The 16,772-nt window shown below is 41.5% G+C and overlaps 1 protein-coding gene across 1 annotated transcript; it reads right to left on the reverse strand.

Moving 5' to 3' along the window:
- Positions 1-598: 598 nt before the first annotated feature.
- On the reverse strand, positions 599-16,501 carry fra10ac1 (FRA10A associated CGG repeat 1). The gene is made up of 14 exons (XM_046356709.1): positions 16,392-16,501; positions 15,428-15,507; positions 15,226-15,318; positions 15,085-15,130; positions 14,739-14,815; positions 14,536-14,619; positions 14,372-14,456; positions 13,404-13,449; positions 3,353-3,466; positions 3,046-3,088; positions 2,776-2,903; positions 1,688-1,738; positions 1,052-1,139; positions 599-944 (listed from the first exon to the last, which is right to left on the reverse strand). The coding sequence occupies exons 1-14, from the start codon at positions 16,419-16,421 to the stop codon at positions 902-904; spliced, it is 1,008 nt and encodes a 335-aa protein (XP_046212665.1). The 5' UTR covers positions 16,422-16,501; the 3' UTR covers positions 599-901.
- Positions 16,502-16,772: the final 271 nt, after the last annotated feature.

The raw sequence follows: 16,772 nt of genomic DNA on the forward strand, positions 1-16,772 counted from the left end.
ACTTTGAGTAAGCACCTTGAGGGATGCCTGCATGAGATGTTTCCTGATCAATATCATCCCGTGTCATCATATACAGCCGTTATAGAGCACTTTCTTTTAACAGTACACTGCATGAACTATATGACACATATAGTATGTAAGACAGTGTACATTTTTCAATCAAGGACAATTCAGAGCAAAAGGTTATTCAATCAAATGCAATCTTATCTCTGTGACAACATATGCCTACAGTATTGTAATATGACATCCAAACTCTTTAATTGGGTAATAGGGCACATTTATTAGCACAGAGAAACACCGATCAAAGTAGAATATGTACAATGGTCGACTTCCTCTTTAACGCATGATAACCGTTCATGCAGGTTAACTCACTGTATCTGTGGACTCCTTTAGAAAGAAGAGAGAGTAATTACTGAAGATTAAAGCCATTGTGTCTAATCCCCGGGCAATGGACACGCATCTGAACTTCCTGACGAAAAGAGCACACGGGCCACTTCAGGCATAATTCAGATCAGCATCGAACATTGGTTTGGACATCTATAACCCTATAGACAGAACATTGGTCAACGATAACCCTACAGGAAGAACATTAATGATGTGTTAATACATGCACTTTCCAATGCATTGGCTTTTATTTGGTTTTTATCTACTACCATGGTTGAATGTTTTGCTTCCTATAGTTTTCTTCTGATATTGATCTTTCTTGGCAGTTCTTTGTGGTTTTACATGGCACTCTATGCATATTGTAGTCTTTATTTCAGTTGTAAAAAATAAATAAAAACAGATTTTATTTAGCTTCAGATAAACTCAAATATTCAACGAGGACAACTTCTAAAACCAAATCAATAACATCAATGTCTGGACACAGACTCTTGCTGTCAGAAATCCAAGGTCAAGGTGGTCAAAGAAACATGTCCTCAAAGTACTCGTCAAACTTCTCCTCCCTGGAAGACAGAAAATAGTCACGTCAGACTTTAAATGGCTGGTATTAGTGGCCAAAGGCCTAACAGGACATTGTAAAGGTGAGCTAATGTGAGAGTGCTAGGCTCACCTGGACTTCTCCTCCATGGTGGGGGCTGGGCCTTTCCAGTGGTCTGCCTCAGACAGGCTATCTGGCTCCTCACTGTGTTCTCCCTCTGCTACAGGGCGGGAAGGAGACCATACAAATCAGACAAATGTTATTCATCAAGATATTTTCATGTACTACATTCAATCATAACGCTTTCATAAACAAGCCCGTATAACAAGCGTCAACTGCAGCACATGAAAAAAAAATAGGTACCAGCGCTTAAGGTTTGAAGAGGGTCTGAAGAGTCAAGTCCCGACTTAAACGTATAAGAGTATATGGCCCTTGGTCTGCGCCTTGGCTTTAGAGTTTGGCCTTCGTGTGCAACGACTGGCTTTTATTCATGTTAAACCGACGAGGGTAAGCAGGCCTATACTTCAAGTGCAGCTGACAGTGTGAATGGATCGAAGCCACGATAATAGCATGAGCGTTGTCGGGCTGCAGGGAAGACTCCCCGGAGGCTTATAAGGGCCAAGCTCGCACACATGTTTTAAAAGGTATTTAAAGGGCACCTGTAATGAAGGTGGACACTAGGCCCAGTCTGTTCTGCTTGCTCTGAAGGTGTAAGATAATAAACTGCTCGACTTTGGTAGGGAGGTGGAGAGTGAGAACGAACGGTACCTTTGTCTGACTCTTGGGAGTCGTCCTCAGAGTTACTGGGGGAGGAGTGGTCTGCAAGGGGAGAGAGAAGGGGGAACACAGGAAGGGATCGGTCAGTTTAACTTGGACAGCCAACTATGCGCAGTTGACATTGAGTAACAACAAAAAAAAGCAACATGACCGTTGAAGGGTCATTAACAAGCAAAACGTGTTCAGCCAGCTATTATGTAATATCTCAGCTATTATGTAATGGACAATTCCACAGTAAGAGTAACAGAGTCCGATTTTTCACTTTAAAATGTAAAATGAAAAACCTATGATTGAAAAATTAAACAAACCGTACAACTCTGTATGAGGACTACGTTTCACAATTTCCACAGAAAACTTCACAAAAACAAATGTACTTGTAAGAACAGCGCAAATGAAAAGTTTGGTAACAGAATGATGGTTTGTGCTGTTTGTACCATCATTCTGTTTCTGCACAATTCTTCCAGAAAATGTGTTTTGTGAAGTTTTCAGTGGACATCTTTAAAAAGTAGCCCTTGTGCATAAAGTTGAATGGTTTGTTTAACTTCATTGGTTTTTGTTTGACACGCATTTTAAAAGTGAAAAATCTGAGTCTCAGTGTCACTGTTTACGTGGAATTGCCCTAATATCTCAACACTGTATGTAGTAGGCCTATTTTTTATTTTGAACCTTCACTTAACTAGGCAAATTCTTATTTACAATGACGGCCTACACCTGTCCAAACCCGGACGACGCTGGGCCAACTGTGTGCCCGCCTATGGGTCTCCCAATCACGTCCGGTTGTGATACAGCCTGGAATCGAATCAGGGTCTGTAGTGACGCCTCTAGTACAGATGCAGTGCCTTAGACCGCTGCGCCACTCGGGAGCCCCGAGTATACAAAACTGAGTGTACAAAACAATAACACCTGCTCTTTCCATGACATAAACTGACCAGGTGGTGTTCCTAATGTTTGGTATACTCACTGCAAGTTGTTCATGGTTGTGAGTCGGCAAATCCTAATTACATTTTATCACCATGGCCTGTTATTTTTGTTTACCTATAACCATGGTTGTACTAAGATATGAAACGGTGGAGTCTTGCCTTTGTGCTTCCTTTTATGTTTGTTTTTGAGTTTCTTGGAGCCTTTCTTGGATCTTTTTGACTGTGGCTCAACTTCATTTTCCTCAGACGACTTTGGTCTTTTTCTCTTGGCGATCACCTCCTTTCTCCTGAAAAAAAGTGACTTGTTTCAATTTTGCCAATCGTCAAACATTAACTGTGACATCTTGACAGCACAAAAAGGGGCCAGAGGCCCCACGTCTTCAATAGACGATGATAAACTGACCAGGAACAATTAGAGATTCAACTTACTTGTGATGATAGTTGAGTTTGAAGGAGCACTCGGGGCAGAGTCCTAGAAAATACCATCTCGGTCAGTATGGCAAACAATTGGAATCGAGGATGTGACCTAGGAAATGATTACTGTGACAGACTGCAACATTTACTTTTAAGTAAACTAAGTTGATTTCACATGTCGGAGTTTCGTCATGGATCACAATGAGAGAAGGGAGTTATTCTTTTGGCTTTACGAATGCGATTCGCTTCGACATGCAACTGGAGCGAGGATTTAAAAGTCCCAGCCCTAGCTTAGACGGCCAGTAAACAACAGAGCCCTTACGGAGTTTGACCAGTGCGTTTCTCTTCTCTCCCTGCTCCACATAGGCAAAGTTCACCTCCCAGCTCTTCAGGCCATCCTCCTTCTCACAGCGCTTGTTCCCACACAGAAACTGGCCTAGAGTGTCAACACAACAGAAACAGGATTCAACTGCATTTCCATACCACACAGAGTAGAGCAATAGAGAGTGATTGAGTAATAATCTGTATCGTGTAAAAACAAATGTACTCTCATAACGACCTGAATTTTGCAGTTTTTCTGGTGCAAAACCTCATCTGGGCAGGTTTCATTAAAAGAGAACAGACTGAGGGGGAAATATTTTCAAGTATATGAAGTCACCCAGTATTATACCTATTTTAAGGCAGATTATGCACATAGGATAGTCTGAATACGATGCGAGAAATGCCAATGTAAAGCTCAACAAGGGTGTGTTCCCCTGTGCACTTCATTATCACATATGTCACTACTAATCAAGTCAAATTAGCTCTCAATTGGAGGAAAGGTGCATAAACATGGCTGTATCTTTAGTTCACACCTTGTTGTGTTACAGCCAGAACTTTAAATGGATTATATCGGTTTCTTGTCACTGGCCTACACACAACACCCCATAATGTCAAAGTGGAATTATTATTATTATTTTTTTTTACCCCTCTCTCCCCAATTTTGTGGTATCCAATAGTTAGTCTTGTCTCATCGCTGCAACTCCCGTACGGACTCGGGAGAGGCGAAGGTCGAGAGCTGTGAGTCCTCCAAAACACAACCCAACCAAGCCGCGTTGCTTCTTAACACAATGCCCACTTAACCCGGAAGCCAGCCGCACCAATGTGTCGGAGGAACACCTGGCGACCGTGTCATAGGTGCACTACGCCAGGCCCGCCACAGGAGTCACTAGTGCGCGATGGGACAAGAACATCCCTGCCGGCCAAACCCTCCCCTAACCCGGACAACGCTGGGCCAATTGTGCGCCGCCCCATGGGTCTACCCGTCACAGCCGGCTGCAACAGAGCCTGGACTTGAACCCAGAATCTCTAATGGCACAGCTAGCACTGCTATGCAGAGCCATAGACCACTGCGCCACTTAAAAGTCAAATTCTGTTTGTTGACATTTTTACATATTAATAAAAAATGAAAAGCTGAACTATATTGAGTCAGTAAGTATTCAACCTCTTTGTTATTGCAAGCCTAAATAAGTTCAGGAGTAACAATTTGCTTAACAAGGTCACATAATAAATTGCATGGACTCTGTGTGCAATAATATAGTTTAAAATTACTTTTGAATGACTACCTCATCTCTATACCCCAACATACAATTATCTGTAAAGTTCCTCAGTCAGAGCAGGGAATTTCAAACACAGATTCAACCACAAAAACCAGGTTGGTTTTCCAATGCCTCACAAAGAAAGGCACCTATTGGTCGATGAGTTTAAAAAACAAAAACAAATGTTGAATATCCCTTTGAGCATGGTGAAGTTATTAATACACCCATTCACTACAAAGATACAGGCTTCCTTCCTAACTCAGTTGCTGGAGAGGAAGGAAATCGCTCAGGGATTTCACCATGAGGCCAATGGTGACTTTAAAACAGTTAGAGTTTAATGGCTGTGATAGGACATTGTAGTTACTCCACAATACTAACATGAATTGACAGAGTGAAAAGAAGGAAGCCTGTACAGAATAAAAATATTCCAAAACATGCATCCTGTTTGCTACAAGCCACTAAAGTAAAACTGCAAAAAATATGGCAAAGCAATTAACTTTTTGTCCTGAATACAAAGTGTTGTTTGAGGAAAATCCAATACAACACATACTGAGTACCACTCTCCATATTTTCAAGCATAGTGGTGGCTGCATCATGTTATGGGTATGCTTCTAATCGTTACGTTTTTCAGGATAAAAAAATAAAAACGGAGCTAAGCACATGCAGAATTCTAGAGGAAAACCTGGTTCAGTCTACTTTTCATCAGACACTGGGAGATTAATTCAACTTTCAGCAGGACAATAACCTAAAGCACAAGGCCAAATCTACACTGGAGTTGCTTACCATGAAGACAGTGAACGTTCCTGAGTGGCCTAGTACAGTTGTGACTTAAAACGGCTTGAAAATCTATGGCAAGACCTGAAAATGGTTGTATAGCAATGATCAACCACTAACTTGACAGAGCTTTAAGAATTTTGAAAAGAATAATTGTACAATCCAGATGTGGAAAGACTCAAAGTATACTTCTACAAAGTATTGACTCAGGGATGTGAATACTTCTGAAAATGAGATATTTCTGTATTTCATTTTCAAAAAATTGGAAAAACATGTTTTTACTTTGTCATTATGGGGTAGATTGGTGAGAACAAAATATATTTCATCCATTTTTAATTCAGGCTGTAACACAACAAAATGTGTAATAAGTCAAGGGTATTTACTACTTCTGAAGGCACTGTATATAGGATGTGACTAGTCAGAAGACACCTCCATTCCTATCAACAGTCAAGAGCTGTCAAGAGCTGTGGTTGACCTGCCGAGGTTCCTACTGCTGCGGTCTAATCTTATTTTGCACCACCAGGGCTCCTTTTAGTCCTCTCCTCCTACAGCAGGAGACATGAAGCAGGAACTGGCCAGTGGCCATACCTTAACCCTGATTGACCATCAACAGCCTGGGTTTATCTTTAGCAGGCTTAATGATGGATCCTCCAGATTGCCCAGGAGGAAAAGTGTCATGAACGGCCGGGACTGTTCCCCCCCCTTCTTTCTTGTCATCCTGCTGTTTAGGAGTCCTTAGACCTCACCTGACCCCAGGCTGCTGGAGCTGGCAACATGCCATGAGCTGCCTTCTTCACATGAAGGGCTTATCTGCCAGAATAAAGACCATTCTCTCCGATGCTGACAGCCGTGATTTATACTTACCAATAGAAAAGCATAAGCAACAAGAGTTAGCGGGGAATTCTAGAGAGACCGTGTCAACATTACTTTAGGCCGCTGGAGATGGCTACATGCCATGAGCTGCATGTGCAGGCTAATTAACACCTTATCTGCCAGATAAGGCTCCATTCTCCCGGATGTTGGCGAGTCGTTCTAACAATAGTAGACATTTAAATTGTGCACTAATATTGACTTTTAAAAGCCTGTTATATTAAATGAAGTGACCTTTAATATAAACCACATGGAACATTTAATACATCACATTTTTTATATGAAAAAAATATATATATATATGCAAAAAACTATCTGCTTTCTGGCATGTTCCACCTCATGGTTTTTCTGACTTCGTGGAAGATTTTAACCCACTTAACCGCAACATTTCTCCAAGCTTTCACCATCATTGTAAAACCCTAGTTTTGCCCTATGTTGTTGATTTACAAAAGTAATTTGTGAAGATGAATGTTTATTTCATACGATAAGGGATTCATTTACGTTTGTCCTTCATTTTAAGGTCAACCCTGTCACGTAAACTGAACTCTCGTTTTAATGGCAAAAACATTGAACATCTAATAGTCAAATCATAGTGTAAAAGAAGGTGAGCTGATTCCAAAAAATGTTTTGTCATTTTCTTGTTGTTTTGTGGTAGAAAACTGAGAGTCGAGCATAAAACATCAACCCTGTTACCCACAAATAGATGGGCAAGAAACGTTTTTTTTTTTAACAAGTACATTTTTGTTACGCTTGCTTTCAATTGTCCCTCCCTGTTGTACACAACATGCTTCCATTCCCCATCACAAGGGGAGTTACGTCTGATTTAAGATAAAATCATCAACCCTGTTAAGGTCGACTGAATCTTTAATTGGCCCTTTTCCTGTTACTTTAATTGTAATTTGGCTTATTTTGACCTTTTGAGATAGGAAAACATGTTTCGTTTTAATGAAGTGGAACATGTGCTCTTTATGTCAGAATATTATAATTAGGTGAAATAAAGTTTTTTAAATGTATTTTTATTTTTAAGAATTACACTACCCAAACAAAAGGCACTCTTTTCCGTGGAACGAATCTGGTAGCTGTGATTATAAAGCATGTTAAGCAATGAAAAGGGAGTTACTCTCTAGGGAGAGGCCCTGCCCCGTCTTAGAGATACAGCGCATGACCTCACTGGAATGGATCTCTGGTGTCCTTTTAGTTTGGACACACTGTGGTTGGCTTCTATGCCGTTTGACTTTCCAAAAACATGCTGTAAAAGTTCCACCAACAACTGTTCCCAAAACGAGCCCCTGATCACGTCTCTCCGTTCCATTACATTTACCCCTAAGAATCATTGGACGAAGGCGTCTTCTGTACGGGGGAGTTTTGTTAATGCTTGGTCTGAACATTAACACGCGGTACGGTTTTGGAAGCATAAGGACCTTCTCTTTCATATCAGCAAGAGATTTTAAAAAATACATTTTTTTTTATTTACCCCGTTTTCACCCCAATTTCGTGGTATCCAATTGTTTAGTAGCTACTCGTCGCTACAACTCCCGTACGGGCTCGGGAGAGACGAAGGTTGAAAGTCATGCGTCCTCCGAAACACAACCCAACCAAGCCGCACTGCTTCTTAACACAGCGCGCATCCAACCCGGAAACCAGCCGAACCAATGTGTCGGAGGAAACACTGTGCACCTGGCAACCTTGGATAGCGCGCACTGCGCCCGGCCTGCCACAGGAGTCGCTGGTGCGCGATGAGACAAGGATATCCCTACCGGCCAACCCCTCGCTAACCTGGACGACGCTAGGCCAATTGTGCGTTGACCCACGGACCTCCCGGTCGCGGCTGGTTACGACAGAGCCTGGGCGCGAACCCAGAGTCTCTGGTGGCACAGCAGGCGCTGCAATACAGCGCCCTTAACCACTGCGCCTTAGCAAGAGATCATTTACAAAAAAAACAACAACAACAAAAAAGGTTAAATTGAAACACACCTTTACAGAGTTCGGGCTGCCACACGTCATCTCTATGTTACAGCGCTTGTTTACGGAGGACAAACACAAGACCGAGGCGACCACCTGTGCTAATTAGCCATCTAACATGTGCCAAACACCTGTGTATAAGCGTAACTCTGTGTAGAGGAAGTGTAGTTTCATCGGATGGAGGCACTCACAGCTGTATGGATCTGTGCAACACTGCTACAGTAAGTGTAGCTTTTTTTTTTTTTTTTTTAAGGATTCTTTCTCGCAGACAAAAGACATGGGCCATATGTTTGGAAAGCTGCATCGCAAGCAATGATTATTGACGTTTCTAAATGCTCAACCACAGCTTCTGGATTGTGGTTCACATGAGCGATTAACATAAAGAGTTAATCGCTCGCCTTTGACCAGCGGCGTGCACTCACAGCATCAGATGTGGATGGTTACAGCCTCCCGAGTAGCGCAGTGGTCTAAACATTCTCGACATAATAGAGATAAATGATGATTATGTCATCAATAATTCACAAATATTGTTTATAAAAAACCAATGCCGATGCTGCTTGAGTCAACAGTGGTTAAGTGGTCCAACACTCAGAATTGGGGGTCTGCCCGATAAAAATTTTAAAAAGCATATTTGTCATGTCTACTCCTGCTCCCCCACTCGATGTCGCCAGTTTACTAACCACCGGTCCTGGCAACCCATCACGATGCACACCTGGACTTCATCACTACCCTGATTACTTCCCCTTTACCTAGCACTCCCTAGCATCTCTCTTCAGGCAGTATTGGTTCAGTTTTTATGTCTGGATGCTTCTCTTGTTTTGTACTCTCCATGTTCGCTATTATTAAACGCTCCATTTCCTGACTCCCTGCGTCTTCGTTACAATATGGAAAGATATCTGCTGTTTCAAAGTGAGCAAAATAAACTAATTAGAATATTATATAAGCGAACATGTTTTTATGTTTGGGACCTTTGAACAGAAAGTATCCAACTCGTGGAATTACAAAGTGATTGCAGACAGACATGTCAAAAGATGAACTACTGACCTTGCTTGATCAATACATCTTCACATGTGTACTAATCTCGGTTAACCCAGAACTAAAATCTTGCGTAATTGGGTCATGTTACAAATGGAGAGTTCTGGTTTGCGAAGTCTCTGCCCTTGCAAAAAGGAAACTCTCAGCCAAACCCAAACCTGACACATCCAAATAACCAGTGACCAAAACCCAAACACCGGAACTACTCGTTATCCCACGCATCCCATTCAGTCTCGACAGATTCTACGGTTTGCACTCCAGTCTCATCATGACGTAGGCCCTACCTACTTCAGACTGGGGGATTCTCCAAACACCAGCTTGGTTGGCAACAGTGTTGATTTAGGACACACTTTGTTGAATCGTGTCAACTCGGTTTCAAGGAGCACACATTGTCACATGCTAAAGTAGGCGGACACACCATTGCCATATGGGGATGGACAGACATGGTCTTAGCTAAGACAGATGGCATGTAAACAGTATGCTAAGGCTCAGACGGTAAGAGGGTTTAGGGGCCCTAGCGCTCCAGCGGCAGACACGAGAACAAATCAAATGTTATGTTACATGCGCCCAATACAACAGGTGTAGGTAGACCTTACTGTGAAATGCTCACTTACAAGCTCTTAACCAACAATGCAGTTAAAAAAATAGAGTTAAGAAATCATTTTAAAAGTACAAAAAAAAAAGAAGACTAAAATAACAATAACGAGGCTATATACATGGGGTACCAGTACCGAATCAATGTGCAGGTTAGTCGGAGTAATTTGTACATATAGGTACGGGTAAAGTGACTATGCATAGATAATAAACAGCGAGTAGCAACAGTGTAAAAACAAAGTGGGGGTAAATAATGTAAATAATCCGGGTGGCCATTTGATTAATTGTTCAACAGTCTTATAGCTTGGGGGTAGAAGCTCTTAAGGAGCCTTTTGGACCTAGACTTGGTGCTCCGGCACCGCTTGTCGTGCAGTAGCAGAGAGAACAGTCTCTGTCTTGGGTGACTGGAGTCTTTGACAATTGTTTTGGGCCTTGCTCTGACACCGCCACCAGTGCGGAGAAGACAGAAATATAAGGCTGTGGAGAGACGGTCCTTCTAACAATAGCATCGGGTCCTTTTCTTATCAAATGAATGACGTGCTGTATAGAGGGTGAAAAAAGATGTATGTCCCCTTTGGCAAAACAACAGCTGTAAAAGGCTTTCTAGAAGATAATAGTAAGAAAGAAGTGCTGTTGCTGAATCTTTCCTGGTGTGGCCAAAACGGGTAACTAATGTTCATTACACATGATTAGATCAATACTTGACCTAACCCAAAGCAACATGACCTGTGACACAGAGATAGCATGAAACTAAAGTATGACTAGCATTGGCCAGAGAGAGAACATGACTGGCCTCTTACACATGTAGACGGTCGGATTCGAGGTCATGGATTGGTCATTGCATCCCATTGAAGAGGGAATGATAGAACAGAGCATCGGGCTGTGAACTTTGATGTTCTGAGTCAGCCTTTTAATCCTGTGGCACTGCCTACAGAATAGCAGTAAACGAAAATACAAGGGCGGGATTAGCTAGAGTGACTTAATCTGGTACAGCATATTGGCTTATTCAGCTTTCTCGGAGTGGCAAGAATAGATCTGTTCAATGCATTACTTAAAGTAACTCAGTGCACTCACCTTGTAACATTTCCCAATAACCTAATCTATTTATACTTTCTATCATCCACAAAGCGATCATCCACAAAGCTTTTTAAAATAATTTACAAGTGGATAATTGAATGGCTACTCTATTTGTGTAGTTACTTCCTGAGTACCAAGGGAAGGAGGAGATTTATTTGGAAGCATCAATGGCAGACATCACACATCTATTTGTTTTGGGGAAATACAGTGCCTTGCGAAAGTATTCGGCCCCCTTGAACATTGCGACCTTTTGCCACATTTCAGGCTTCAAACATAAAGATATAAAACTGTATTTTCTGTGAAGAATCAACAACAAGTGGGACACAATCATGAAGTGGAACGGCATTTATTGGATATTTCAAACTTTTTTAACAAATCAAAAACTGAAAAATTGGGCGTGCAAAATTATTCAGCCCCTTTACTTTCAGTGCAGCAAACTCTCTCCAGAAGTTCAGTGAGGATCTCTGAATGATCCAATGTTGACCTAAAAGACTAATGATGATAAATACAATCCACCTGTGTTTAATCAAGTCTCTGTATAAATGCACCTGCACTGTGATAGTCTCAGAGGTCTGTTAAAAGCGCAGAGAGCATCATGAAGAACAAGGAACACTCCAGGCAGGTCCGAGATACTGTTGTGAAGAAGTTTAAAGCCGGATTTGGATACAAAAAGATTTCCCAAGCTTTAAACATCCCAAGGAGCACTGTGCAAGCGATAATATTGAAATGGAAGGAGTATCAGACCACTGCAAATCTACCAAGACCTGGCCGTCCCTCTAAACTTTCAGCTCATACAAGGAGAAGACTGATCAGAGATGCAGCCAAGAGGCCCATGATCACTCTGGATGAACTGCAGAGATCTACAGCTGAGGTGGGAGACTCTGTCCATAGGACAACAATCAGTCGTATATTGCACAAATCTGGCCTTTATGGAAGAGTGGCAAGAAGAAAGCCATTTCTTAAAAATATCCATAAAAAGTGCCGTTTAAAGTTTGCAACAAGCCACCTGGGAGACACACCAAACATGTGGAAGAAGGTGCTCTGGTCAGATGAAACCAAAATTGAACTTTTTGGCAACAATGCAAAACATTATGTTTGGCGTAAAAGCAACACAGCCATCACCCTGAACTCACCATCCCCACTGTCAAACATGGTGGTGGCAACATCATGGTTTGGGCCTGCTTTTCTTCAGCAGGGACAGGGAAGATGGTTAAAATTGATGGGAAGATGGATGGAGCCAAATACAGGACCATTCTGGAAGAAAACCTGATGGAGTCTGCAAAAGACCTGAGACTGGGATGGAGATTTGTCTTCCAACAAGACAATGATCCAAAACATAAAGCAAAATCTACAATGGAATGGTTCAAAAATAAACATATCCAGGTGTTAGAATGGCCAAGTCAAAGTCCAGACCTGAATCCAATCGAGAATCTGTGGAAAGAACTGAAAACTGCTGTTCACAAATGCTCTCCATCCAACCTCACTGAGCTCGAGCTGTTTTGCAAGGAGGAATGGGAAAAAATGTCAGTCTCTCGATGTGCAAAACTGATAGAGACATACCCCAAGCGACTTACAGCTGTAATCGCAGCAAAAGGTGGCGCTACAAAGTATTAACTTAAGGGGGCTGAATCATTTTGCACGCCCAATTTTTCAGTTTTTGATTTGTTAAAAAAGTTTGAAATATCCAATAAATGTCGTTCCACTTCATGATTGTGTCCCACTTGTTGTTGATTCTTCACAAAAAAATAGTTTTATATCTTTATGTTTGAAGCCTGAAATGTGGCAAAAGGTCGCAAAGTTCAAGGGGGCCGAATACTTTCGCAAGGCACTGTAAATTTATCTGGTGATTATTTTCCACATAATGGGATACAATGACCAATCCATGCTCTGGCTGAGAGTTTCCATTTAGGGGAGTGGAGACTTTGCTAGTTCAGTCAGTATCTAGTATATTTTCTCATACATCTCCCCCAGAACCTAATCGAGCGTCTGACACTATTACGGTAGATTTTATTTCTGGGTTTCCGAAATTAATGTTAAGCAAAAGTGGTTAACTCTGATCCTGGAGCGCCGCAGGCACCATCGAGTTTTGTTCCAACCAGATACCACACCTACTTCTAGAAATCAGCTCACCAACTAAGCTTACTGACTATTCTTAGTGGTTGGATACATTTCACCCTCCTATCCCCAGTCAAAATCCAAAGAGGTGAACTAAAAACCTTACGTGCCTGCCATGTGGTATTACAAGAACAGGGTTGTCAACCCCTGAAAGCTGAGTCAAAAGTAAGCACGCCTTGACCTTTATCGCCATCTAGTGGTAGAGTGTCGCATTACTTCTGACTAGAATAGTTGGTTGATATGTACAAACATATGTCCCCGACTCCAGGTATTGGCATTTTAATGGTTAACTGAATAAACAGAACTTTCATCAATGTATACATTTATAATGTATAAATGTCTCTGAATTTAAAATGTAATAAAGACTACCTTTGCCAGAGACGACTTCCTTTTCTACGCGCCATCGGAACCCAAACTGGAGGAAAAGTGCAGTCATCCTCATTAATCACATAATACCAATAGAACACTATGTATGCACACTTACATAAACACTACCGTTCAAAAGTTTGGGGTCACTTAGAAAAAGAAAGAAAATGTCCATTAAAATAACATCAAATTGACCAGAAATACAGTGTAGACATTGTTAATGTTGTAAAATGACTATTGTAGCTGGAAACCAGCTGTTTTGCGGGTACTATTTTATAAAGCTGCCAGTTGAGGAATTGTGAGGTGTCTGTTTCTCAAACTAGACACTAATGTACTAATGTCCTCTTGCTCAGTTGTGCACCGGGGCCTCCCACTCTTCTTTCTATTCTGGTTAAAGCCAGTTTGCCCTGTTCTGTGAAGGGAGTAGTACACAGCGTTGTACGAGATCTTCAGTTTCTTGGCAATTTCTCACATGGAATACCCTTCATTTCTCAGAACAAGAATAGACTGACGAGTTCCAGAGGAAAGTTCTTTGTTTCTGGCCATTTTGAGCCTGTAATCATACCCACAATTGCTGATGCTACAGATACTCAACTAGACTAAAGAAGGCCAGGTTTACTGCTTCTTTAATCAGGACAACAGTTTTCAGCTGTGCTAACATAATTGCAAAAGGGTTTTCTAACGATCAATTAGCCTTTCAAAATGATAAACCTGAATTAGCTGACACAACGTGCCATTGGAACCCAGGAGTGATGGTGGTTGCTGATAATGGGCCTCTGTACTATTTAGATATTACATTTAAAATCAGCCATTTCCAGCTACAATAGCAATTTACAAAGTTAACACTGTATTTCTGATCTATTTGATGTTATTTTAACGGACAAAAAAATGTGCTTTTCTTTCAAAAACAAGGACATTTCTAAGTCAAACATTTGAACGGTACTGTATATATATAAAAAAATACCACATACCTTGTTTTCTTTATATCTGCTTAGGTCAGCGATACAGTACTCTTTGAAGAGCTTGTCATAGTACTTCTTTGCTAGTTCTTTCTCCCTGATAATAAAAGAGCAGCTATTGGTGACCAATATTTCCAACAGTGGCAAATAAAAGTATTTTGTTAAACAGTACTTACCATGTCATTTCTTCTTCATCCTCATCCCGCCACAGGAAGCGATGGTTTTCACGCACCACATCCAGGTCCGATTTATCATTGGCCCTTAGGTTTACAATGACAAATGACGTGTCAGCATTTTTTTCATATCACACAGAAATGTATCATTAGGAAGATCTCTACTCCACATATTAGGCAACATTAAAAACAAAAGCAAAACTTACGTGGAGCGTCTGAGATCCTCCACTTTCCCACCATAATACAATATGTAGTCACTGACAAACTTTTTATGTCTCTCAAACTGAAGGTAAATGGTTAGGGAATCAATGGTAATAAAATCATGTAGAAAAATAAGGAACTGAATTAATATTGCATCCTGGGAAAAAAAACAATAGATATTGAACATTGTTGCTGGGTGAAGCACATTCAGGGGGAACTTTGCTGCTATTCTGGCAGGTACACACCCCCAAACATGAATCGTCAATCACAATGCACTCTAACATGCGACGGGGGACCTTTCATCGTTTTCTTACTTGTGAAAACTCTTCATCGTCAATTTTAGAAGGATACAGCATTCATTGATATCAGGTGATGACGTCGGTTTCTGGCTTCCTCCCTGTTGTGGGAACACGAAACACTTGCAGTCACGAACAGAAAACATAATTGACGTCAGGCAACGATGCTTCATTATGAAAGAGACCGATACTGTACCTGTCATATTCATGAGTGGCAACATCCCTATGTGCCACCTTTGTGTGTCTTCCTTTCTGAAAGGGCTTCCGCAGAAGATCATCCTCACGTTTCCTGCAAGTCAACATTAATGAGAAAAAAAAGAAAAAAAAATGGTATGTAGTATCTTGAACTAGGCTAATTGTTTGGATTTCAGTTTGCTATATGGTCATCTGGCCCTTACCTTTTCACTCCACGTTGAGACGTCTCCCCCTGGCCCTCGTCATCACTGAAGTCGGAGTCATACCCTCCACCTCCATGGGCCTGCAAGAAAAGTAACCTTTCTGTCATCATGCCATATAGCTTGTGAGAGCTTGTTAGGCCCACATGATAGTAGGCCGAATAATCTATTGTTTAGCCATCAAGCACAGGTAGGCTAAATCTACAGAAATAGAAAAGGTAGCTTATGAAATATTTGTTGTTTTGGAAGCATGTGTGACTCAATGTGGGCGGCAGGTAGCCTAGTGGATAGAGCATTGGACGAGTAACCGAAAGGTTGCAGGATCGAATCTCCGAGCTGACAAGGTAAAAAAGTTTGTTGTTCTGCCCCTGAACAAGGCAGTTAACCCACTGTTCCCATGTCATCATTGAAATTCTTCTTCATTGACTTGCCCAGTTAAATAAAGATTTGAAAAATTACAAGGTCAGCTTTATCAAATGGCCATCTCAGCAGACTGGATGAAACATCACACCTTGGTTAGGATGCTGTTTTGTCAACATCTGCAACGTGAAGGTCGGGATGTGGGACTGAATTGGTTAGGTAACTACATTTGACATATCGCAAGGAATTGAGAAATTGGCACTCACTTTACTTTGACTCTGGCTAGAGAGCTAACGTTCGCCCAAATGTAATAGCCAGAGAACTTGCTTGCTAGCTTTAGCTACTTGCTGCTGTTGACCATGGCCATTGCTGTCGACAATATGCATTTTTTTAGGGCAAGGTACAGTATATAAGTAGCTAGCGTTGTCTCCTAAGTTGCACACAATGTGTAACATGTGCAGCTAGCCATAAAGCATTGAAGCTAGCGTGTTGACTAGGTCCAGATACAGCTAGATATGTGACATGGATGAAACAAATGGATCAAGTATAAATACACTATAAAGTAGTCCATTTTTTCTGACCTAAGATAAAGTCGAGATACAACTACCTTTACGAGACTGTCCATATTTCTCGCCATGCTCACGATTAGCCTACGGTTTGTTTACATTGGAAAGTCTTCTTCTTCTTCTTTGGGTTGACAGATTGCATTCGACGTTTAAGGTGCATACAACGCCACCTACTGTACTGGAGTGGGAGGCCAGTCACAGCCTACATTAAATTATCTTCATTAGTCCTGTTCCTGTAAGAAAGTTAAATAGAGCCCAAGACACCACTTTCATCCCCCCACTACACCACCCAAACTCCAACCCTGTCCAACCTCTAACTTTTTTACACAATATCTCTCTCTCTATGTCATACAGTTCACAAAATATGCTCACCGTATCCTCCACTAAACACTCATCACACAGCCCGGTTTCATGTCTCCCTA

Source organism: Oncorhynchus gorbuscha, linkage group LG07 (genome assembly GCF_021184085.1).
Source record: "Oncorhynchus gorbuscha isolate QuinsamMale2020 ecotype Even-year linkage group LG07, OgorEven_v1.0, whole genome shotgun sequence".
Classification (NCBI taxonomy): Eukaryota; Metazoa; Chordata; class Actinopteri; order Salmoniformes; family Salmonidae; genus Oncorhynchus; species Oncorhynchus gorbuscha.

What these genes read in the sequence shown, in the direction of transcription:
- fra10ac1 (XM_046356709.1), bottom strand. Translation starts at nt 16,421, where the DNA reads ATGGCGAGAAATATGGACAGTCTCGTAAAG. An exon ending in GCCACTCATGAATATGACAG is followed by an intron (nt 15,131 to 15,225) that starts GTACAGTATCGG and finishes TTCCCACAACAG; the next exon opens with GGAGGAAGCCAGAAACCGAC. An exon ending in ACCTGATATCAATGAATGCT is followed by an intron (nt 14,816 to 15,084) that starts GTATCCTTCTAA and finishes ATTTACCTTCAG; the next exon opens with TTTGAGAGACATAAAAAGTT.